The 25,248-nt window shown below is 41.2% G+C and overlaps 1 protein-coding gene across 3 annotated transcripts in view; it reads right to left on the bottom strand.

The window, feature by feature from the left end:
* The window catches only part of fat3a (FAT atypical cadherin 3a), a 728,759-nt gene that overhangs the window by 11,148 nt on the left and 692,363 nt on the right, over positions 1 to 25,248 (bottom strand). For 2 of the 3 annotated variants that reach the window (XM_072263367.1, XM_072263369.1), the window contains exons 23-26: positions 18,010 to 18,472; positions 14,705 to 14,858; positions 12,889 to 13,541; positions 7,586 to 7,696 (exon numbers count right to left, since the gene is read on the bottom strand). In XM_072263367.1, coding sequence (XP_072119468.1) covers positions 7,586 to 7,696; positions 12,889 to 13,541; positions 14,705 to 14,858; positions 18,010 to 18,472 — 1,381 coding nt within the window. Of the gene's footprint in view, positions 1 to 7,585; positions 7,697 to 12,888; positions 13,542 to 14,704; positions 14,859 to 18,009; positions 18,473 to 25,248 lie in introns of those variants that run through there. The other variant, XM_072263370.1, reaches the window with a different exon arrangement.

Below are 25,248 nucleotides of genomic sequence, written 5' to 3'. Positions count from 1 at the left end.
TTGTGAGGGTTCACCTTCTTGAAGGATGAAGCATTCCTTATGGTGGTGTTACAGTGATCAAGTGGTTCCACAGATGACATATTAGAGGTAGTTTATCAGCAACTTCTTTAAGCTGGCATAGTTGAAGTCACCTGCAGTGATTGGGAGGCATCAGGGTGCCTGTCCTGACCACTGATCACAGTGGTCAGCTCCTCCAGTGCAAGCTTGACTTCTTCCAGGGGTGGAATGTATATTGCAACCCCCAGAATGTGGCAGAGAACTCACTTAGCAGATAGAATGGACATTTGTGTATCATGATGAGTTAATAATGAAGCAAACGACATTGCCTCTGCCTCTACCTAATCCCACCGTCTGGACCACATAGTGAAAGATAAACCCCTTGGGTCGGAGAGGTATGTATGGAATGCTGGGGCTGAGCCATGTCTCTGTGAAGCAGATTACACAACAGTCCCTGATGTCCCTCTGGTAATGAAGATTACTCTAAGGTCTTCAATTTTTTTTCCAGTAACCATACATTAGCTGGGAGGATGGTAGTTGCCTTAGGGCCTTATGCGTCAGCTTTACCTGGAGCTCTCCCATTTTCTGAGACAATAGAGGTGTTCTCTTGGCTTCCAGTTGCTGCATTTGCCTCAGAAGGTGCTGAAACTAATTGAATTAAGCTAGTATTCCCTTAAGAATAAATTATTCAGTAATGATCTATATTGAAATGATTAAACTGATTAAGAAATTTATAGGATGGGCAGAGTTAACAATTCTTCTGTGGGGCGAGACTTGAACAACAAACAAAATTAAGTCCCTATCAAGTTAACTGTCAATTGATTGTGGTTTTAACTGCACCTTTAAACAACAATACTGTTCACAAGAAAATGCTTGGACTTTAATTTTGAATAGTCCAATGGGAAATCCTTGGTCTTAATAATGTGTAGTGATAATATTTAAATTTTCATAAATTCCTGTGGGATTAATGCCAGCTCTAAAATTTATCAGCAACCCAAATTACCTTGGACTCTAATTATCAGCTGGGTAGACCATTGTGATGAAGTTGGTTATGTTACATGTCGGCTGTCAGCTTCTCTCTCTCCCCCCTCCCCCCTCCCAGACTCTCCCCTTTCATACCTTGAGTCAAGTACTGGAGGTTAGCTCTATGGGAATGCCTGATGGCTGACGGTATTTGGCGAAGAAAGGAGGGGATGGGGAACTAGAGGCTTTATAGCATGTGGTTGTCCATACCACCCAGAGGAAGGCAATGCAAAATCAATTTCCTGTACATGTTGGCTAACTGTGTAACAAATTTTAAAACATGCTGATCACTGACCCTACTGACCACATACTTTAACGGCACCCAATTCTAACAGCTCTACTTATAGTCACAACTCAGCCTGTCACGAGCAATACCAGAAATACTTTTTATACAAAGAGTAGAAGAAATCAGGCACAAGTTTCTCAAAGCTATTGAAGTCAGATGAATTGAATATATCAATATGATATTGACCTTTTTTTCTTTTATTTCATTGGGATACAGCACAGAGTAGGCCCTTTGAGCCATGCCAGCCAGCAACCCCCCTCCCCCCAATTTAACCCTGTCCTAATCATGAGACCATTTACAAAGACCAATTAACCGACCATCCGGTACATCTTTCAACTGTGGGAGGAAACCAGAGCACCCAGAGGAAACCCACGTGGTCACAGGGAGAATGTACAAACTCCTTACAGGCAATGGTGGGAATTGAACCCAGATCGCTTGTACTGGAGTGCATTGTGCTAACCACTACACTACCACGCCACTTTTCTTTTAAGTAGTTTTAGGGAACTAAGGCAGGTAAATAGAATTGTGATACAGAATAGTCAGGATCTAATTAAACGATGCAAGAGGCTAGAGGGGGCTGAATTTCGTTCCTACATGAAATATTCCAAAGGCAGAGTGCACTGGATCTTGCTGGCCCGGTTTCCCTGACTAGCTTTGTCATAACCTCACACCTGGAATTACGTTGTCTGTCCACGTCTGGACTAGCCCTCTACTTCCCTGAGGACCATAGTGTGGTCCGAGCAGCAATAGAACCAGATGGGGTACAGCAACGAGCCAAAGGGTCTCGGCCCGAAACGTCGACTGTATTCTTTTCCATAGATGCTGCCTGGCCTGCTGAGTTCCTCCAGCATTTTGTGTGTGTTGCTTAGCTGTCCCTGAAACTCTGCAGAAAGCTACCCATGTTCGGGGAAGCTAGCTACGAAGGGTGAACTAATAAGATAGTTTCATGTTTTGGACTGTTAAAGGCACTTAAAACAATTTAAAAATAAAATTAAACTAAATTAATGTACATAATTTATTTCATAAATACTTTCATTTTACCTATCTTCTAGGCTTATAAGCCATTGCAATATTGGGGAATCTGATCCTGGGCCAGGTTGGTCCATCCAGCAGCATGATGGCTTTGACTTTTTTCATTAGTCCCCAAGGTCTGGATGTTTGTGTTTGACAGCACACACACATCAAGCCTGGAATTTATTGCAATTTCAATGACTAAACGTGACGGTTCTAATCAAATTCCTGACAGTATCCAAGATAATAAATTTGTGGTAAGACAAGAAATTAGTCCAATCACTTATAATGAGAACAGATAAATGTTCCAAACACTTGGAAAAGTCCAAGCCAATCAGTGCACAGATTTCCAGAAGATAATTCAGCAAAACCATGCCTAATGTTTTAAATTAAGCCTGTCTGAAGTCATTTTCAAGTTTACAAAATTTCACTACATTTAACTCGACGGATAGAAATCAGTTTTTTTTTAGCATTTTTAATTGTCCTGCTGATCTGCAAAGTTGCCTTCAATGATTTTTCTGTCTCTATCTCTGGAGACAGCTTATCTACTGATGTCTACTATAAGCCTACTGACTCTCACAGCTATCTGGATTATTCCTCTTCTCACCCTGTCTCTTGCAAAAATGCCATCCCCTTCTCGCAATTCCTCCGTCTCCGCCGCATCTGCTCTCAGGAGGAGGCTTTTCATTCCAGGACGAGAGAGATGACCTCCCTTTTTAAAGAAAGGGGCTTCCCTTCCTCCACCATCAACTCTGCTCTCAAACGCATCTCCCCCATTTCACGCACATCTGCTCTCACTCCATCCTCCCGCCACCCCACTAGGAATAGGGTTCCCCTGGTCCTCATCTATCACCCCACCAGCCTCCGGGTCCAACATATTATTCTCCGTAACTTCTGCCACCTCCAACGGGATCCCACCACTAAGCACATCTTTCCCTCCCCCCCCCCAGCTTTCCGCAGGGATCGCTCCCTACGCGACTCCCTTGTCCATTCGTCCCCCCCATCCCTCCCCGCTGATCTCCCTCCTGGCACTTATCCTTGTAAGTGGAACAAGTGCTACACATGCCCTTACACTTCCTCCCTTACCACCATTCAGGGCCCCAGACAGTCCTTCCAGGTGAGGCGACACTTCACCTGTGAGTCGGCTGGGGTGATATACTGCATCCGGTGCTCCCGATGTGGCCTCCTATATATTGGCGGGACCTGACACAGACTGGGAGATAGTTTTGCTGAACACCTATGCTCTGTCCACCAGAGAAAGCAGGATCTCCCAGTGGCCACACATTTTAATTCCACATCCCATTCTGATATGTCTGTCCACGGCCTCCTCTACTGTAAAGATGAAGCCACACTCAGGTTGGAAGAACAACACCTTATATTCCATCTGGGTAGCCTCCAGCCTGATGGCATGAACACTGACTTCTCTAACTTCCGCTAATGCCCCACCTCCCCCTCGTACCCCATCCGTTATTTATTTATATACACACATTCTTTCTCTCTCTGTCTCTCCTTTTTTCTCCCTCTGTCCCTCTGACTATACCCCTTGCCCATCCTCTAGGTTTTCGCCCCTCCCCCTTTTCCCTCTCCCTGGGCCTCCTGTCCCATGATCCTCTCGTATCCCCTTTTGCCAATCACCTGTCCAGCTCTTGGCTCCATCCCTCCCCCTCCTGTCTTCTCCTATCATTTTGGATCTCCCCTCCCCCTCTCAAATCTCTTACTAGCTCTTCCTTCAGTTAGTCCTGACGAAGGGTCTCGGCCCGAAACGTCGACTGTACCTCTTCCTAGAGGTGCTGCCTGGCCTGCTGCGTTCATCAGCAAATTTGATGTGTGTTGCTTCAATGATTTTTTCTCCCTGCTCCCCACCCCACTCAGTTTCTGATCACTTGGTGTTTGCAGATTTCCAATTCAGCAAGGCTGAAAATCTTAAAATTCTCATTCTTGCTTTAAAATTCCTCCTCATCATGACATCCCCCCCTCCCCCGTAAACACTGCCATCTCTACAATCCTGTTGGTAATTGTAGCAGTGGTTAAACCACTGGTCCTGAAAACTGATTTGGTAAATTAGTTTAATTCCCATTATGGAAGTTAGGGAATTTAAAATTGCTTACTTAACTAATTAAAAAAAAACCTAATATCACAGCTTGGTGACTATGAAGTACACTGGACTCTCGCTTATAAACCTGTTCTCCATATCCAGTTTAGCTGATGTGTGAATGTAGATCCTTAGCCCACATTGATTTTTAACAGCCTTCTAAATCAAAAAGCAAGTCACTAGGTTATACCAAACCCCTGCAGAGATTAGGAATTGGAGCAGATTTAATACTTATATCATAAACAGACAGGGATTTTTCGTTCAGTATCTAAAATTGACACAGCCGAAGTAAGGAATAAATTTCAACGTGCTTAAGGCTGCGGTCAGAGCCGTTCCAATCATGCCATTCTAAAACTAAATTCTAAACAATGGAAAATCTGAACTTCAAATTCACATGTTAAGAGTTTGGCATATGGTAAAGCAGATTTTATGAATCTAAGATTTGCTTAGCTGATTTCAACAGAGGCCCTATCACAAAAGCAGTTTACTAAGTAAAGCATTGAGGGATGCTTTGAGGTTATAAAAAATGTGAATAAAAACAATAGATAAGAAATTCCATTGGAAAAAAACACTTGCACCCATGTTTATAATGTACATAACACATACCACCTGAGCACATTTTGTGATCTTACTGAATGGTAAAGCAGACTGGGAAGAGCAAATGGACAACTGTCGCATTAACTTCTCAAATTAAGATGGGGATTTTGTTCAGGTAGATATGAATGATCAGAAGTGCTCCTCCTCACACCAGCACTGAATGCAATGAACAGTCTACCAGCTAACTGAACGGCTTTTGGCAAAATTCAAAACAGCAGGATTTTTCTCGAGCTTTTCTGTCAATGTTCATATGTCGTTCAACGCCTTGTATTGAAAGGCTCCTATGATTAAATTGAATGGGACATTGAGAATATTCTGAAATATGGTGCAATGTAAATTCAAAGAGAAGGGGAGCCATCATAAAGGCACAGTACTATAAAACACTCATTCATTGGTGTCACAGGTTTGCTAGTGAGGCTTGTGTATTGATTACTTTCTTGGAAACAGTTCATGATGTTTGTGATGTGGGGAAAAAACACAGAATAAAGAAGTGGCTGTTGTAAAAGCTCAAGTTGTTTACTGAAACATATTTCTGTGGAGCAGATGAGACAACCATCCTCTTCCTCATGAACTGTGCTTTTGCCAAGAAGGTTTGGAAAAAGATGCAGTTATCCCACTGAGGTTCTTCCTGAGCAACTGCGTAACAGATGACTGCATTCCTAGAGACAACTATCAACTACTGCTGAAAGTGAAGAATGTACGTTGGTCCGCATGAGACATGTTGGTTTTCCAGGGTAAGGAGATGGCTGCAAGTAAATACTCTCAAGTAGCACATTCCAACCTGGAATACATATTGTAGGATGCACTGAAGCTTGGTATAGCCTTCACAAAAGGAAGGTCCACAAGTCTTGGCCCTGCCACCACAGAACACTAAAAGGGTGGGCTTTGAGTTACACCCTTCCAAATTCTTTGTGGATCACTGTTTGAAGAGGAAACATAAGTGGCATTCATGTATTGTGAAAGTGTTTTGAATTGATGGTATAATGAAAGTAGCAGTAAATGTATACTGATTGTATTTGCTGTAAAGAGTAATTTTGAAATTAAAAAAGTTGGTAAAGAAGCCTCCTTAGATATTGTGGTTTATGAAAGGCGTATAGAAAAAAATATTGTTACTGTAGTGAAGTTTATTTTACTGCATCAATGTAATAGGAAGAAATTATGAAAATATATTTACATTATTTGAAGATCTTGCACATGGATAACACAAAATATTTTCTAAGCCTCAGGTGCTTCAGCTGAATTTTTATCTCATGCACTTGTTTTTTCCTGAGTTATAAAAATCATAATAATTTTAAATGTCTTCACAAAGTAAACAACAAACAATAGTGTGTAAAGCGCAACCTTGTGGCAATGTTATAATAAGCAGAGATGGAATCTGTTGCCCACAGGATACAAATTCAGCATAAAAATAGTCTGCAAATCCAAAAATGATTCACCATTTCCAAGAAGCTGTGCAAATCAGTTTAAGCAGTTCATTATGTCTTGCTAGCTAGCCTTATTGGGTCTTGTAATGTCAGTACCAAAGTAACAAAACTTGTCTTCCATCTGAAGCAACCTAAAAAGTCCTCAAAGGTATGAAATAGAAGGTGGCTTGCATCCACCTTCCTGGCACAGACAGGAATAGATATTGGTGACCTTGCCTGTGATGCCCATGTTGAAGAGTGATAAAAATATAAATGAAGCACTATGACCAATCTTCCTCCATCATACGCATACCATGTTTTAATACAGGGTAAATACTGTATATCCTAAATTTAAATAACCTTATTTTCCAGCTCTGTCTTATGCTTAATATTGGTAAAGAAACCTTGCAACTGAAAGAAGGGCAGAAGCAACTAGATCAAAGAATTAAGTGCATCTCCACCGAGAGTAATTCTGTCTCCCAGTCTACCCATTTGCCCCATGATCAGTCTAATTCCATCACCCTTTATATCTGATGTCAGCACCCATCCCATTATCTGAACAACTCATGTTCATCTCCATCTCCTTATTACCCCTTTTCCAACCCCACACCCAAACCTTCCACCCTGATATCCAATGACTAGATATGGTCTGGAGCAACAGACCTACCAGACCGAGACCCCGTTACCCATGCAGTCTGACTGGATATAGCAGGAAAAAGAAATACTGTCAATGTCAGCTCTTTCATTGAATTTGTCAGGAACCTGGTCATTATGTTCTTGAGGTTGCTAATCTCCACCTGCTCCTACCCAAAGGTTTCACTCTGCCTCAGAGTTATCCTGGAACCTCTGGAAGAGGCTATGCAATTAATTGGAGAAGTGAAACTGTATCCTATTTCCTATCACTGGCATGTCTTACCTTAGTGAGTTCAATTATTTGCCAACAACTAATCAACCATTAAAATGCACTAGGCTGCAAAAAGTATATATCATGAGTTCATTACATTTTTATGTGGCCAGCAATTATATTATAAGAAGTCATAATTCTTCAATATGTAATTTGCAGAAGGTATAGAAATCATAAAAACATTTTATTCTCTGTCAAACCTTATAGACGTAAAAAAAACAAATTAGAAATGAGCATTAAAATAAATGAAGAAGGTTATAAAACTGTCCTACCATTATCGTCGCATGAATCAGACTGGAAGGAATTGAGGGATTGGACTTCAGAACTGCTGCCTTTTGTACTCGCTGTGAAGCCTGCAGCATCCTCAACAATGTCTGTCTTTCCTACAGCAAGATATAAGATATATATGGAGTTAGCATAGCTCATTCATTCCTTGTGTTGTACTCTGCAGTTCTGGCACTGAAAGGAATCTATCTAACAACAAATGGGGCACATTTTATTTGCAAGTGTTTTATTAAATACTATCATTGTTGCAATATACAAGCCCAAATTTATTCAGCAGAATCTCAGACACGGCTTATTTCCCAAAAGAATAAAGAAATGCAAATGCTGGGAATCTGCACATTAAACAGAAATATGCTGGAAACAACCAATAGGTCAGGCAGCATCCATTAAAGGAGAAGTCACAGAGTTAATTCTTCAGGTTGGTAGCTTTAGACAATAATATTATCCATGATGTGTGTAACTGAAAGATTTTTGCAGCATCTGTCAGGGTTATGATGTCCTAATCTATGGAATTATATGGGAAGAGAAAGGAAGAGGACGCTAACAGGGTAAGATTTACTGTTGACTTTTGATGCTCTAAACCAGGGGTTCCCAACCTGGGGCCATGGACCCCTCAGTTAATGGCAGGGGTCCATGGCATAAAAAAGGTTGGAAGCCCTGCTCCAAACCAGTAAAGTAGGGCAATAAGGCAATAATGCTTTATGCTTTAAGCTTTCTAGAATTCTAATAGTAATTTTTCACTTTCTAAAAGTGTTACTCAAAGTTAGCCTTCTTTTATTCACTAAGGAAATATGATACAATGTTAAAGTAACAAATACTAATGTTTTGGCCTAATTCAGTGGTCCCCAGACACTGGGCCACGGACTGGTACCGGGCTGCAAAGCATGAGCTACCGGGCCGCGAGGAAATGATATGATTTGGCAATATGAGTCAGCTGCACCTTTCCTCATTCCCTGTCACGCCCACTGTTGAACTTGAACGCACGCGAAGTCATCAGTCGGTCATTAGCCCACAACTACTCAATGAGTAAAAAACAAACGTTGCTTGAGAGTTTCTTTGGAAGAGATGGTAGGGGACATAAAATGCCTAACGATGATGATAACTCAGCGACAGCTGAGGCCGAGACTGCAAAAAAGTAGAAAGCTTCCTTCAACAGAAAATACGACAAGTTGTACATAAAATATCGCTTTATTGCGACCGGTGACTTGCACGCACCAAGCCCCCTGTGTGCCTGTGTGTGATATGTGGAGACAAGCTGTCTAATGAGGCAATGAAGCCCTCAAAACTGCTTCAGCACTTTGAGTCCATGCAACTTGCACTTAAAGACAGACCCATTGAGTTTTTTGAACGGAAAAAACGTGAGCAAGTGGGACAGAAGCAAGTGCTGACAGCCACCACCTCCACAAATGCTGCTGCTCTGAGAGCGTCGTACTTAGTGGCTAGCCATAATGCCAAGGCTAAGAAGCCTTCCACTGTTGGTGAAGAATCGATTCTGCCTGCTGCCAAGGACATATGCCGTGAACTGTTGGGAGAAGCTGCAGCAAACAAGGTGGCACAGGTTTCTCTTTCAGCTACCACAGTTTCAAGGAGAGTCAATGACATAGCGGAGGACATCGAAGCACAGCTGTTGGAACAGCTTAACGTGTCACCATGGTATGCCATCCAGGTCGATGAGTCTACCGATGTGGACAACAAGGCAATACTGCTGGTTTATGTGCGATATACATTTCAAGATGACGTGCACGAGGATATGTTGTGTGCACTGCCGCTGCCAACTAACACAACTGGGGCAGAACTATTCAAGTCTTTGAATGACTACATGTCAGGCAAACTGGACTGGTCATTCTGTGTTGGAATATGCACAGACGGGGCTGCAGCTATGACTGGACGGCTGTCTGGTTTCACTACCCGAGTCAAAGAGGTTGCTCCTGAATGCCAGTCTACACACTGTGTCCCACACAGGGAAATGCTGTCTAACCGAAAAATATCACCTGTTCTTAACAGCGTTTTGAGTGACGTTGTTGAAGTTATCAATCACATCAAAGCAAAAGCCCTTATCTTACGTCTGTTTGAGCAGCTTTGCGAGAAAATGGATGCAGAGCACAAATGCCTTCCCTTACACACTGAAGTCAGGTGGCTATCAAGGGGGAGAGCCCTGGCCAGGGTTTTTGAGATAAGAGAGCAGCTACAGAGATTTCTTTCAGAAGAACAGTCACCACTGGCAGCACACTTCAATGACAAGGAGTGGATGGCAAAACTCGCTTATCTGTGTGACATCTTCAACCTGCTCAATGAGCTCAGTTTGTCACTTCAGGGGAGAATGACAACTGTCTTCTAGTTGGGTGATAAAGTGTCTGCTTTTACAGCCAAACTGGAACTGTGGGGACGGCAAGTGGACAGGGGCATATTTGACATGTTCCCAACATTAGCTGGGAATTTGGGAGAGACTGAGGCTGCACCGTCCTTCTCACAGCTGGTGCGCGATCACCTATCTTTGCTGTTGGCAAAATTTGAGCGTTACTTCCCAACCGCAAATGACCCAAGACGTGCAAAAGAATGGGTCCATAACCCATTTGTGAATGTCCCTGGTGAATCATCCATGTCAGCGCAGGAAGAAGATCAACTCCTCAAGCTTGCAAATGACAGTGGGCTGAGAAATATGTTTGACATTAACATCTCTGCCGGCATTCTGGATCAAAGTCAAGGCTGAATATTCTGAGATAGCCACGAAAGCACTTAAAACGTTGCTTCCATTTCCAATATCACACCTCTGCTAAGCGGGGATTTCTGCAATGAATGCAACAAAATCTAAATTGTGGAATAGACTGGACCGCTGTGTGTTTAATATCCAAACGTTACTTAAAATGTTATGATGCTATTGACTTGTAAGTGACTTATAATAGACTTATCACTATATTCATGTGAGGAAAATATGCGCTGTGTGTTTGATACTAAATTCATTAGATAAACCCCTTTAGAAACGAAATTGAGTGTATTAGCCACTTATAAGTGACTTATAGTTAACTTATCACTTATATTCCGGTTGTGATTAACACGCAACCCCACCCCTGTCAGCAGGTCCGCAAGAATATTGTCAATATTAAACCAGTCCGCGGTGTAACAAAGTTTGTGGACCCCTGGCCTAATTGGACTGTTCAATCTCTACATGAGAATATCTTCTACTGTAAAATCTCTCTATTTTTTATTATTTAGACATACAGCACAGTACTTTACAAGAGATACAAACTGAACCTTGGAAGGAAAGACATATGAAATTATGAATTACCAAGTTCACTGAAAGGACTGCCCTTTTACAACTGAAAATATAATGGAAGGTAGCAACAACTGGGGAAAATAATGACTTTTCTTTACTCAGAATATTCAGATGAAGAGAATTGTAACTTTGAGAATGAATATTCACATAGTTTTAGCCAAAGAAAACAATAGTTCCCCTACCACCGATTACTGTTCCACAGAAGCTACTGCTTGGAATGTGGATGAGATTTGGGTATTGTGGTTTTCACCTGGGTGTAGCAAATGAGATGGTTGTTAGTTACAACCTCTCATCATCTGCAGAGCAGGAGGAACAGCCCTGAGAGAGAAGCAGTCAGAGAAGGAGAGAACCAAAGGGAATGAGTGAGGAACATTCCCAATTGGAAACGACTAGAACTAGGATGACTCAGTACTTTCCACAATGATATGCAAGCTAACATTAAGTTGTAAATATCTGGACATGAGCAGCATCATAGAAAACAAGAACTCCAGACCAAGTATGAGCACTGTGACTGAAGGCTGCCAACATAGCAGGTCCCAGGATCAGAGTCTCTCACTCTCTACCAACAAGAAAGTGTCAATGCACTCGGAAACTCAGAAAGCAGAAGAAACAAATCTCTTTACACATCGCTGATTGGATTTCAGATTTAGGTACGATCAGAAGTGAGAATGAAAGGATACCTAACTGCAGGAAATATAACTAGTCCTGGAATTTTTGACTTATCAGGTGCACAGGATATGCAATGTATACTTAGAGAAGAAAGACACCAATGATTAAAATCCAGGTTCATTAATTTGTACTACATAAGGAAACTTTATGAGAGAGGTATTTTCTAATAACTATAATATCTTATCATAGAGTTTTTTTCATACAAATGATTTAGTTCAAAGTGCTTTGCAATGGGATAAAGTGCAAACCTGAAAACAAATGACAAAAGGACGTTAGTTAAAAGCAAAGTTAAATAAATAAGTTTTTAGCTGGCATTTGAAAGTGTCAACTGAATCTGCATTTCTTATAGCTTTAAGGTATTGAATTCAACAGATTAACAGGTTTAAGTTCATCCAAAAATCCTGGGTAAAAAGCATTTTTAAAAGTAGGTTTTGTACTATATTGTACGGAATCAAAGACATATTTATTGTAGAAAAATAATTACATGTGACAAGAGCAAAGTAAGTGATAAAATAACAGGGTCAAGGAGTTATACTGTTAGTGATGGTTCAGGAGTCCAATAGTTAAGGAATCAAGTTACTAAAGTTACTAGCAAGGGATGTCTAATTAAATTTTCATGTAGGAAATTGCATTTTAACATATTGTATAAATGTATAATGCAAAAGTATGTAAATATTGCAGAGACAGGTTGAAAAATCATATACAAAGTGTCAGATTCTTAATAATATTATAATATTAAGTTATAAAGTTCCACATTTGAGTCTCCAATCCTATCATCAGTTATAGTTGTAAAAGCTAACATTTACAGAAAAATATAAGCATTATTGTACTACATCCTTAATAAACATTTGTATTCTGAGCATAGTATTTCAAGAAACATCTTGGACTGGAGTTTGTCTAATTATGATTTAAAACATTTTCATTTTCAGCATACTGTGCATATTTAAAGTTATATTTAACATACCTGATTAAATAGAGCCAAGAAATTAACAAAATAGTATCCTATTTGTAGTTTCAAAGTATCCACATTCATAGATAAACATTTTTGGGTAAAAAATGACAATCCAATTGACTAGCAAACTTCACCTTAAGAAGATCACCTTGAGAAAGAGAACAGACTTACTTAAACTCATTTGACCCTTGTTGATTGCTACACAGAACAAGTGACAGTAAAATTACAGAGCTGTGTAATTCATTCGCTTCAGGCTTCTAAATGAAATGTGGAAGTGAGCTCTCAGGATAGGAGAGATACAAAGGAAAGGAAACACAAGGAGAAACAGCTACAAAACTATAAGACAAGCAGGATATCTTATCTTCTATAAACAAGGACAAAATAACATCCATTACCATCTCTCTCTGTATCCCACGTGTTCTTTCTCAACGAATCACAGTCAGAGACAGATCGAGTAACCGATGGAAGATTTGGGGCGACACTGCACACAACAACACCTCTACGTGTAGTCAGTAGTCGAGGAGAATCAGGGTGGAAAGTGCTCATTTCCTGGTGTTCTATCCCCATTCCATCCATTTTGTCTAAATTGTTCCTTGAGTTACCATGGAAATATGGAGTATAAGCCATAGGTCTGACTGGCACTTGAGGAGGGCCGCCAGTTTCCTGATAGATCTTACGGCTATCACCATTATTCCTAATAACTTTGAACTGCATACCATTAGGCTTATTAAGTAGTGCTGCCGTTGCAGGGTCCTGTACAAGGGTAACATTGTTTCGTGTATGCTTCCTGAAGACTTTCTTTCGGAAAATTGCAAAAAGTACTACCAGTAACATTAGAACTAATAACACAATGGTTATTCCAATGAGTTCCTCCTTTCCGATATAGGGATGTCCAGGTTGTATATTGGGCACGACCATAGGCCTAAGATCACAGTAGAAGCCCATGAATCCTGAAGTACAATTGCACTGAAATGAGCCCAATGTATTTAAGCATGTTCCTCCATTTTGACACTCCTCTATATCACATTCATCAATGTCTTCTTCACACCTGTAGGAAAAGAAACAACTTTCAGGTCAGGCGCAAAAGCTATTTTATCTGTTACGCTAAGCCAATGCATTTATTAGAGATTCTTTTACTTAGGTTCGTTTCCATTGTTATCTTAGGCTTAGAATTTGTTGGCTCAAAACTTGAAAAAAAAACACGTATTAAATCTTTCGTTAACAATAATAATGGTACAGATAGCTTGTTTAATGCTGCAGAATATTTCTAATTTTTTTGTTATTTGGAGATGAATAAAAATAAATAATTTTTCACCGATTCTTCATAAATTGATTTAGTGATAAACCCGCTCTGTAATATCAACTTGAACTACGTATACCATAAACCAACTTAACAATCAGCCAATCCAACGGTCTCAATATCTAAGTTTACACCATGATATATTTTCAATATTTTTGCAAGCATCTCTATTTTTCTAATGATCAATTAATTACTACACTGACCTGGTTTTTCCAGCCTCCTTCACTGCCAGGATATGATTAAATACAAACTAGAGGAATAGCACCTCATATTGTGGACAGTCCAAACCTGACAGCATGAACATTGAATTCTCCAATTCTAGGTAACGTGCTCACCCTCTTTTCCTTCCTTCTGTTCTACCCAGTTTCTTCTACATATGCTGACACCATATCAATCTGTTACTTTCCACTCTCACCCACACACTCTCAACACCATTGTTCCTATCTGCTCTCCTCACCTCCCTTATCCATGCCCCTGCTTCACCTTCCTTTTCATCAGATTCATCATCTGCAGCTTTTGTTGCCTCCACATACACTGCCTTGAAAAACTTTTTCCAAAGCTCTGTATCACTTCCCACTCTTCCCTCCTCTATCAGTCTATCACCTATTGTCATCTGAATCCACCATCACTTACTTCTCTTGCTTCGCTTCTTACCCTAATATCTTTATACTGGCTTCATCTGATCAGAAAGATAGATGACTGCCATTCCCCTCCATAGATGCTGTCTGACCCACTGAGCTCTTCCAACAGTTAGATGTTTTAAAATCCAATTAACAGCTACTGACCTTCAGCTGTTGTCAAATACTACGAAACTAAATTGTACCCCAGACTCAAGAGCTCAGGCAACGAGGCAGAATGAAATGCTGGGTACAGTATTAAACAGTAAGGAAGTAAATTGTATACAAACTCACATCAGACCAACAAACCCTTCCGTGCAGCTGCAGATAAAATCATTGCCTATTGGATTGCAGGAGCCCCCATTCTGACAGGGGTTTGGGTAACAAGCCGTGACTTCCGTTTCACATCGATTCCCTGTAAACTGTGATAGGCAGTTGCACTGATAACCTGTTCAAGTAGAAAAGCATGGACTTCAGTACATTATGCCTGATACATTACAATGTGAGCCTGGCAGACTCTTTGTCTCAGGAAACAGAAGGAAATGGTAGATATTTATGAAACTGGACCATTGGTTTTGCCCTCATGTCAGATTCTTATCTCATTTTCTTCCATTCGGTTAAGAATGTGTCATTTACCTGACCTCTTCAACCGATTCCTCTGTTCACATTCCTCAAGCTGACAATAAATATTTGAGAAGACTGGAGAATACAGTGATCCTGAATGTTTTGCTTATTCTGATAAACTATCCTTCACTTGGCAATGTTGCAGTGGTTCTGAATTCAGATTGTAGAATAAGATTAGGTCAAAACAATTTCTACTCCACCATCAGAGCCTAATATGCTGTAAAAGTTGCCTATCACCTCTTACCAAGAGCCAACCTTCTTCAACAATAACCACTGATCCACATCCTAATCTGCCCACCCACAAGCCAAAAACAAAGATAAATTCATCAAGGAGAGAGGAGTCATCAATGCCTTTCTCTTACCAATAAGTACAGTAGTTGGTGTATAGTGGACAGAATCCACACTGAACATGATCCCTGTAGATCTGTGAGCACTACCTAGGCAGATCCTCTTGTTGGGATCTTACCCACTTTTGTTCTATATGTATCTTGGAAGAGGATGATATAACAGAAGACCTCACAGATGTCACAGATGTGACCATCTTTAAGAAGGGAGACGAGCCTGATTGTGTTAGCCACAGAAAGTTCTCCTTACTGCCTGTCACAGGAAAAATCTGCCTTCTCACAGTGTGGATTCCTTCTATTCAGAGACACAATGGACATGATCTTCACAGTACAGCAACTCCAAGATAAATGCATTGTGCAACACCAGAAACTGTAAGTGACATTTCAACTTCATTAAAACCTTTAACTCCATCAATTGGGAGGGACTGCGAATCATGCATCTCAAATTCAGCTACCTGCAGATATTCCTCTCCTCTTACATTTATTTGCTCCATGCTGGCAAACAACACACGATACAAAGCAAGAAGTCTGTAATAGTCAATCACTATGAAGACCAGCATCATAGCAACACTCTCCTTAATCTTCCTTGCTGTATTGTTGTACTTCACCTCCAATAAACCTTCCATGGGAGCGTTGCTTTTCTTCAGAACTAACAGAAAATTGAACCAAGATCAGTAAACCCCTATGGTTGAGCTTCAATATGCAGATGATGCTTGTATTTGTACGTGCTCCCGACGCAAAGCTCTAACATTATCAACTCGTGCTAAAGCAAACAGGATGATCGCCCTCAATCTCAATATTTGTAAGAACAATGTACTCAACCAACCTGCCTCAGCTACACCATATTTTGCACCAACAATCAAGATTCATGATGAGATCATGGAAAATGTTGCTCATGACTTAGGAGTCACTTATTAGTGCTGGAATTCACCAATGCCTTCAGTAAGAAAAGGGTTCATGATCAAGACTTTAGATCTGTTACAAAACTTGTGATCTACAAAGCGGCAGTGATCACTGTCCTCATAAATGTTCTGATGCCTAGACTACTTACAATAGACATCTTAGGCACTGGACAAATACCACAGAGCACCATTGCTGCAAAATCCTCAAATTCACTGGAACAGTAAGCAAGCCAATGTCAATGTGCTCTCCTGGATTGACATCCTTAGTGATGTAATACTCATTGAGTTACGCTGGGCAGGCCATGTCCTTCACATACCCAACATCAGACTCTTGAAAAGGACACCCTACCCAAAAGCTGTGATGTAAAGAGATTATCAGATGGCAAAGAAAAAGATACAAGGATGAGTTCAAAGCTTTATCTTCTTTTTCTTTGGTAACCAGTCAGTCAAACATGAGGGGCAGTCACTTGCTGCTCCTCACTGCAATGCAGCTCATGTCCATATCTGCAAAAAATGAAGCTGAGTTTTCTGGCAAATATCAAACTGAGCCACGAGAAGTTGAGTTTGGGACTTTAATTGGTTGCCTTCAAATTTTCCCACCTCGTGATCAGAACACACCTGGCCAACTATTCATTGGTGTTTAGCTTAATTAATGATGTAGCTAGCTCTAGCAAATGCAGACGCTTTGCAAAGCAGCAGCACTCAGTCTGCAGGAGTGATCCTGAGCTTCTTGCTGTACACCACTTTAATTCTCAATCCCTCGCCATTCTGCAGTCTCTTCTACTGCCTAATATAAACTTGAAGTACATTTCATCTTCCACCTAGTCACTCAACCTACTGAAAAGAACATTACTTTTTAAAATTCAGGTATGCTTACTCTCTTGTTATTCCCCATTATCCTGCTAAGGTCAAAGTGCTTTTTTTAAGTATCCCCTTCCATACCAAATGAGAGGGGTGCTGACTTGTTCAGAGGGTAGTTTAGAGACGTGAATTCCATATACAACAAAATAGGCAATCACTCAAAATGTCAACAAGTCCTTCCCCCTGTCCCCTCAGATGCTGCTTGCTTCACTGCGTTCCTCTGGCAGTTTATCTGTTGCTCTCTAGTATGTCACCCTAAGCTTCGACCATGTTCAACTGTGACCTGCATCACAAGACACTCCAATTCTCTTCTTTCTTTCACACACAAACACAAATCACAGATCTAAATAGCCAGATAGTGGGAGAGTAAAATTTAATTTTTTGAATGTTATGTGACATGAAATGCTTTCATATAAAGAAATAAAAGCAAAGCGATACTTAAAAATGTAATTCTTCCTATTCATTTGACCACGATTTTGACATGGATAACACACTTCACATCATAAATGAACAATAAAACAACATGACTTTTACCGAAAACAAATCTGAACTATTATATTTTTGCCCCTTTCATGTATAGTGTAATGATTTAATTTGCACTTGATAAAATCAGTGGAATTACTTATGTAATACATTATCCTGTTGAATATAACACATGGCTCTGCTGGTCTCCAGCTCACTAAATTGCCCATTAATTTTGCACTTATTTATTATGGATGATTTATTAGCACACACACAACTGGTATCTGATAAGAAGTGCTTGGACTGGTAATTAGATACTTCTAAAGATGTCATATTTGAGACATTCAAATACAATATTAGATTATCCAGTGACATAAGGAACTTAAACTGCAATAGTAAAACTTACCACCAGATGGTAGGCTAACACAACTCCCTCCATTCTGGCATGGCCCTCTGGCACAGGTGTCAGGATACAAGACACAGCCGAGCTTCAATTCTGTCAGTTCTGCCACTTCAGCAAAGTGGCTGCGTTTGTTTTGCAGTGGCAACTCATTGTCATTAAGGACAACCGAGTCTAGGCATCCCTGAAATCCACCCAAAACTTGTGTCTTTTTCTGGCTTGACAAGCTACGAGCAGCTGGCACCTGGGCACCAAAGTAGATGGAGCTGTCGATACTGAGGAAGTGAAAGTGGAAAGGAGCTCTCCGACGCTCTACATAGCTGTCATCCAGTGCAAGGCTCGTGAAATTCTTGTTGAGATCCAGAAAGACAGTGTGCCAATTCCCATCATTAACCGCTCTGCCGGAAATGCCTATAATGCCAGGCCCATTGCCGCAGTCCAACTGGAACCAGAGCTTTCCATCCACAATCTTGGGAGATAATAAAGGAGAAAAAGAGTTAACATCTTCAGGGGAAAAAATTCAGTACAGTATGGGGGGGTGGAATCAAAACATCCATATTGTAAGAAACAATATTCAAAATATTGTCACCACTGGGTCAAAGTGGAATTAACTTCCATTCCACATTTTAAAAGATATCCGAAGGGTGGAAGACACCTTTGTTTGAACTCTTTGATGAGGAGTAGCCATTGCAGACCTTCTATCACAGGATATTGCATTGGTCAAACTGGAAGCTGATCTCAAATGATTGGAAACTGAACTCTGCTGCACCTGTGTATGAACAAGAACATGAATAAAAACACACACACACACACACTCAAATGTAGCCCATGCCCTCGTCCTCTGAAGTATCAAAATCAGATTTATCACTGGTTTATGTAGTGAAATTTCTTGATTTGCGGCAGCAGTGAAGTGCAAGATGTGTAAAATAAGTGCAAAAGAGGAAAAGCGAGGTAGTGTTAATGGGTTCATTAATGTACTGTTCAGAAATCTGATGGTAGAGGAGAAGAACCTCACTCCCCCCCACCTTGCAACTACCCTCCCCACATCATCACTTCCCTGCCTCAGTTCTCACCTTCAGCTAACTGCCTCTCTCAACTTAGATTGGTTCAGTTATTATTATTTCATTATCAATTCAGAAGGTTAAGTGAATCCTCTCAGCAGAGTAGAGTATGTAATCCAGGCAGATGTCTCAGTGCTGCACTAAAGAGCTGCCAACTTTTACCGTTATCTTTTAGGTAAGACATTCAACCTAATGATTTGTTCAGGTGGTGTAAAAGATCACAGAGCTAACTTCATGTTCTTCCTTCATCTTGAGCATCATTCAGCACAGGAACAACCCCAAGAGACATTTCCTCTATTTCCAGTTTGCATGGTCCTGAATTAGCTGCCATCTTTTCCAGTATGTCACTAGCAGCTTTCCCTCCATGGACTCTGTCTACAATTTTCACTGCCTTGGTAAATCAACCAGTATTAATCAAAGACTCCATCCCCCCTCCCATCAGGCAGAAGATATAAAAGTCTGAAAGCACCTCCCACCAGTCTCAAGGACAGCTTCTATCCCATTGTTATAAGACAAGTAAATGGTTCTCTAGTACAATAAGGTAGACGCTGGACTTCACAATCTACCTCGTTATGACCTTGCATCTTATTATCTATTTTACATTTTCTCTGTAACTGTAACATTGATTCTGCACTCCAGTATCGTTTTACTTTGTACTACCTCAATGCAATGAATTGATCGGTACAAATGGTATGCAGGACAAGCTTCTCCACTGCTCCACTGTACCACAGGACATCAGACAATAATAATACTAAACCGGACCTAACTATTATACAGCCACACCGATCCTTTGATCATCAAGTAGCTACCTACACTAATTCCATTTCCCCACATTCAGCTTTGGGCCTTCTCTGCCATGGCATTTCAAGTGCTCTTCTAAATACCTGAACAGAGTAAGAGAACTTGCCTGCAGTGAGGTGGCATGTAGTGTAGCAGTTAGTGCAGCGCTTTAAGGCACCAGCTGTGAGATGGGGGTTCAATTCCCACCACTGCCTGTAAGGAGCTTGTATGTTCTCTCCGTGACTGTGTGGGTTTCTTCCAGGTGCTTTGGTTTCCTCCCACATTCCAAAGATGTACAGGTAAGTGTCAGGGAGTTGTGGGCATGCTATGCTGGCATCAGAAGCATGAAAACACTTGCAGGCTGCCCAGCACAATCCTTGCTGATTTGATTTGACACAAAGAACACACTTGACTACACATTTCAAAGTACATGTGACAAATAAAGCTGCTCTTTCTTCTTCCTGCAACATCTCTTCAGGCACGAACAGAGTAATTGTTCATCAAAGTACTTTGATCATCCTAAGGAAGTGAGAAACTCAATATAATGCAACTATTTCCTTCTCATTCTGTAGGAATATCGAATAAGTAGTACACTCAGCCCAATAAATCATCAGCACATCCTTCCCCACCATCCAGGCTACCATTGGGCGGGAGGTACAGAAGCATGAAATCCCGTGCTTCACTATGATCACCTTCACTACAAAGGAGTTTGGTCTTTTTTGTGTTCTTTCTTGTATAACTTTTACATAATATGTTTCATTTAATTTTTTTCTTGTGAATGCTATGCACCAGATGCTGTGTTCCTGTGATGCTGCTGCAAGTGAAGTCTTTCACTGCAGCCATGCATAAATGTACTTGTACAGATGACAAGTAATCCAACTTTGAATTTGCATCTGTTTCAGTTCAGAAATCTGTTACATAGACAAGACTTTGGTAAATTATTATGCAAGACTTTATGTTGGAGAAAATTATAGCTTGTTAATTTGTTCTGGCAAATCAAGTTCTTCCAGAATGTCCAAATGAAGGAGAGCTTGCATTTTATGTCTTCAATACAAATTTAAAGGGATGGAAATATGTGAAAATCTGGGAGAGGGAGTTTGTGCTTGGATGACAAGGCAGGTTTTGTAAAGAACCGTTTTGATAGTTAGGATCCGAACCTTCTTCAAGCATACTGCTTGAAATTACGCTAAATTTATATAAAGAACAATGCACCTCTGATTGGAGTACTCTGGCCAGTCCTGTACATCAGTTAGGAATGGATATGAACCTTTGACACATTCAGAGCAGTGGAGCACCAAAATCTAACTCCCTCTTAAATATAGCCAATGAACTGGCCTCAACTGTTTCCTGTGGCAGAGAATTCCACAGATTCACCACTCTCTGTGTGAAGAAGTTTTTCCTAATCTCGGTCCTAAAAGGCTTCCCCTTTATCCTCAAACTGTGACCCCTTGTTCTGGACTTCCCCAACATCGGGAACAATCTTCCTTCATCTAGCCTGTCCAATCCCTTTAGGATTTTATACGTTTCAATCAGATCCCCCCTCAATCTTCTAAATTCCAACGAGTACAAGCCCAGTTCATCCAGTCTTTCTTCATATGAAAGTCCTGCCATCCCAGGAATCAATCTGGTGAACCTTCTTTGTACTCCCTCTATGGCAAGGATGTCTTTCCTCAGATTAGGGGACCAAAACTGCACACAATACTCCAGGTGTGGTCTCACCAAGGCCTTGTACAACTGCGGTAGTACCTCCCTGCTCCTGTACTCGAATCCTCTCGCTATAAATGCCAGCATACCATTCGCCTTTTTCACCGCCTGCTGTACCTGCATGCCCACTTTCAATGACTGGTGTATAATGACACCCAGGTCTCGTTGCACCTCCCCTTTTCCTAATCGGCCACCATTCAGATAATAATCTGTTTTCCTATTTTTGCCACCAAAGTGGATAACTTCACATTTATCCACATTAAATTGCATCTGCCATGAATTTGCCCACTCACCCAACCTATCCAAGTCACCCTGCATCCTCTTAGCATCCTATTCACAGCTAACACTGCCGCCCAGCTTCGTGTCATCCGCAAACTTGGAGATGCTGCATTTAATTCCCTTGTCTAAGTCATTAATATATATTGTAAACAACTGGGGTCCCAGCACTGAGCCTTGCGGTACCCCACTAGTCACTGCCTGCCATTCTGAAAAGGTCCCGTTTATTCCCACTCTTTGCTTCCTGTCTGCTAACCAATTCTCCATCCACATCAATACCTTACCCCCAATACCATGTGCTTTAAGTTTGCACACTAATCTCCTGTGTGGGACCTTGTCAAAAGCCTTTTGAAAATCCAAATATACCACATCCACTGGTTCTCCCCTATCCACTCTACTGGTTACACCCTCAAAAAATTCTATGAGATTCGTCAGACATGATTTTCCTTTCACAAATCCATGCTGACTTTTCCGATGATTTCACCGCTTTCCAAATGTGCTGTTATCACATCTTTGATAACTGACTCCAGCAGTTTCCCCACCACCGACGTTAGGCTAACCAGTCTATAATTCCCCGGTTTCTCTCTCCCTCCTTTTTTAAAAAGTGGGGTTACATTAGCCACCCTCCAATCTTCAGGAACTAGTCCAGAATCTAACGAGTTTTGAAAAATTATCACTAATGCATCCACTATTTCTTGGGCTACTTCCTTAAGCACTCTAGGATGCAGACCATCTGGCCCTGGGGATTTATCTGCCTTCAATCCCTTCAATTTACCTAACACCACTTCCCTACTAACAAATATTTCGCTCAGTTCCTCCATCTCACTGGACCCTCTGTCCCCTACTATTTCTGGAAGATTATTTATGTCCTCCTTCACAGCCCTCAGGGCAGAGAATTCCCAGGATTCATTAGCATCTGAAAGATCAACTTTTTACTGCCTCAGTTTGAAGTAATTTTTCCAATGTCTCCTTGTTTGTGAAAACATCTCAATGTCTATCCTGTCAAGACTACTTAGGATCAAGGGTCACCACTCATTCATCTAAACTCCAAGAAATAGATAATTGAGGGAATAAGCCTCCCCTCCATGAAATTAGTCTGGTGAATCATAAATGCTTCCAGTGCTATTGTATCGTTTGTTAGGTACAGGGACCAAAACCATGTGCAGAATTCCAGCACCCATACAAAAGTATCAAAATCTTTTCTTAAACATGCTATTTTCCATCTTAATCAGACATTGCACCTGCTTGCTAAATCTTTTGTGATTCATGCACTAGAACCTGAATCCCTCTGAACTTCATTAGTTTACAGTCTCAAGCTGACCATTAAAAGGGTCATACTAAGAAAGGATACTGAGGAGGTATTCTCTGAAAAGAAAAGAAAGTGTGAAGCAGTTTCAGTAGTATACATATTTGTTCTTGGGCATCATCGATGGGGCTCCTCACAGGTCTGTCATCTAATACCAACTTATCCAAGGTTGTCAAGCCAAGGAGTGGTAGTGGGGACAAGCTCCCACTACCTAAGAAGTGCTCCTCATGGCATGTGCCTCAAATAGCCTCTGACAACCAAGTCCAACTCCTAGCCTTCTCGTGTGGCTTAGCCTCTAAGCCTGGTGGAACTGTTTCTACTGACAGGAGAAGGGGCGAAGGCGGGTCCTACCGCCTTAAAAGCAGTGCTTCGGGTGGATGGAGCTCATCAGCCTGGGAAGGCAGTCCATCTAAGAGAGAGAAAACTCTGATTTCAGACCTCTGCTACCTTGCAGCCATACCCAATCATGGGAAAGGCTTTGGGAGTAAACCCTGAGGACAAATCTGGAGCTGGGTCTCTAAGGCAGTCTGACGTTGCCCTCAACCTCGTTCTGGCAACTCCTGCGATGACACTGGTGCTAAGCTGTATCGGCCCTTGCCTTTCCCTTTGGACAACATCGGTGTCGTGGAGAGGGGAGACTTGCTGCATGGGCAACTGCCGGTCTTCCATACAACCTTGCCCAGGCCTGCGCCCTAGAGATGAAGCAAGACATTCCGGGTGCAGATCCATGGTCTCACAAGACTAACGGATGCCACCACCAACTTATCTGTTGTATGAAGAACTTTGGGGCACACAACTAATTCAGCATGGAAGTAAATTGACAGATGTGGGAGAACTGGCTCACAAAATGACTAATTAGTTGATTCTTAATTTTCAGTGTGTGATATAAAGGGCATTCTATGCTCATAGGAGCTCAAGTTCCTGCTCATTCTTGTCAATACCTTGGCAAATAATTCCTTTTTAGTGTTGGCCCAACCTTTTTAATCTTTCTCTTAAGGCTACCTTAATTTGGCTCTAGTCTACTGGCAGTCTGGATGGAAGAGAAGCTAAAAATAAAGCAAATTGTGATTCAATAGCACTTAGTACTGCTTAGTCAGCAGCCCTGGAAGGGATATGGTGTTAATTGAGGAAGGGGCAGGTGTTTCTGACCACCTGAAGTGTCATTCTGAGGCTGGCGAACCATTACTCTGCAAGAAGTCAAGAAAGTTGAGCCTTTGCAGATCCTATTGCCTGCAAAATCTGCACTTAACTCAGTGTCCCTGTTGCTCATCTGTCTGTCGTTTACTTGCCTATGGCTTTTCACTCTATTTTTCACCAGCAGCCCCACCACAGGGTTCACCTACTAAGGTAGATTATGGTTTTCTTCCTTGTGTGAAGTCCAATTCAGCCATCGTTTCCTCCATTCTCTTTTTCCTTGCTATAAACTTCATTTTAATCCATCTGCAATCACAAGAACTCTCATCAAACTGCTCACCAGAGTGAACTAATGAAGCAGCTGTGTATAATGAGAACAGCTTAGAGAAATGAAAATTGATTTCTTGCCAAATGCCATTTGACTATCTGCATAAGTGATGCTCAGTCTCAGTTTCACTGCCACATTTCCCCAAATCCAAGGAACCCCTCAGCATGAGGAGAATTTGAGCCGCACTCAAATTCGGAAATATGCCCACATGTTGTAATGACTGATTTCACCTCTTGAGTTATCAGTTCTACCTCAATACCACTCTGTCGAACTGTGTGCTGATGGCCTGGTTCTGCGTTTTCAATGTTCACATTTTGACATACCAAACAGAATTTTTTTGGGAGTTAAAATAACTCCAATATATTGGCCAGTCTGGCCGAGCTAACATCAACTAATGTCTCCACAAAGTGAAACATCTGGTATCATCTTATTGAGCTTTTCACTCCGAAGGGCTTAACTTCCAGATAGGATCAGTTACACAATGATAATCTCTGAAAATATAACTTTAATCTCTTCTTTACACAAAGATCATATTAATTGAAACATCTATTCAGCTCCCTGTGCTGCATCCCTTCATCTCCCGGATCTCTCTGCCCTGCACCCTGAAACCACATCCCTGTATTTTCTGAAAATGATTCCCTGTGGATAGAAAAAGT

This window comes from Mobula birostris, chromosome 7, assembly GCF_030028105.1.
Source record: "Mobula birostris isolate sMobBir1 chromosome 7, sMobBir1.hap1, whole genome shotgun sequence".
In the NCBI taxonomy this organism is placed as follows: domain Eukaryota; kingdom Metazoa; phylum Chordata; class Chondrichthyes; order Myliobatiformes; family Myliobatidae; genus Mobula; species Mobula birostris.
This window is presented reverse-complemented; position numbering and strand designations above follow the sequence as displayed.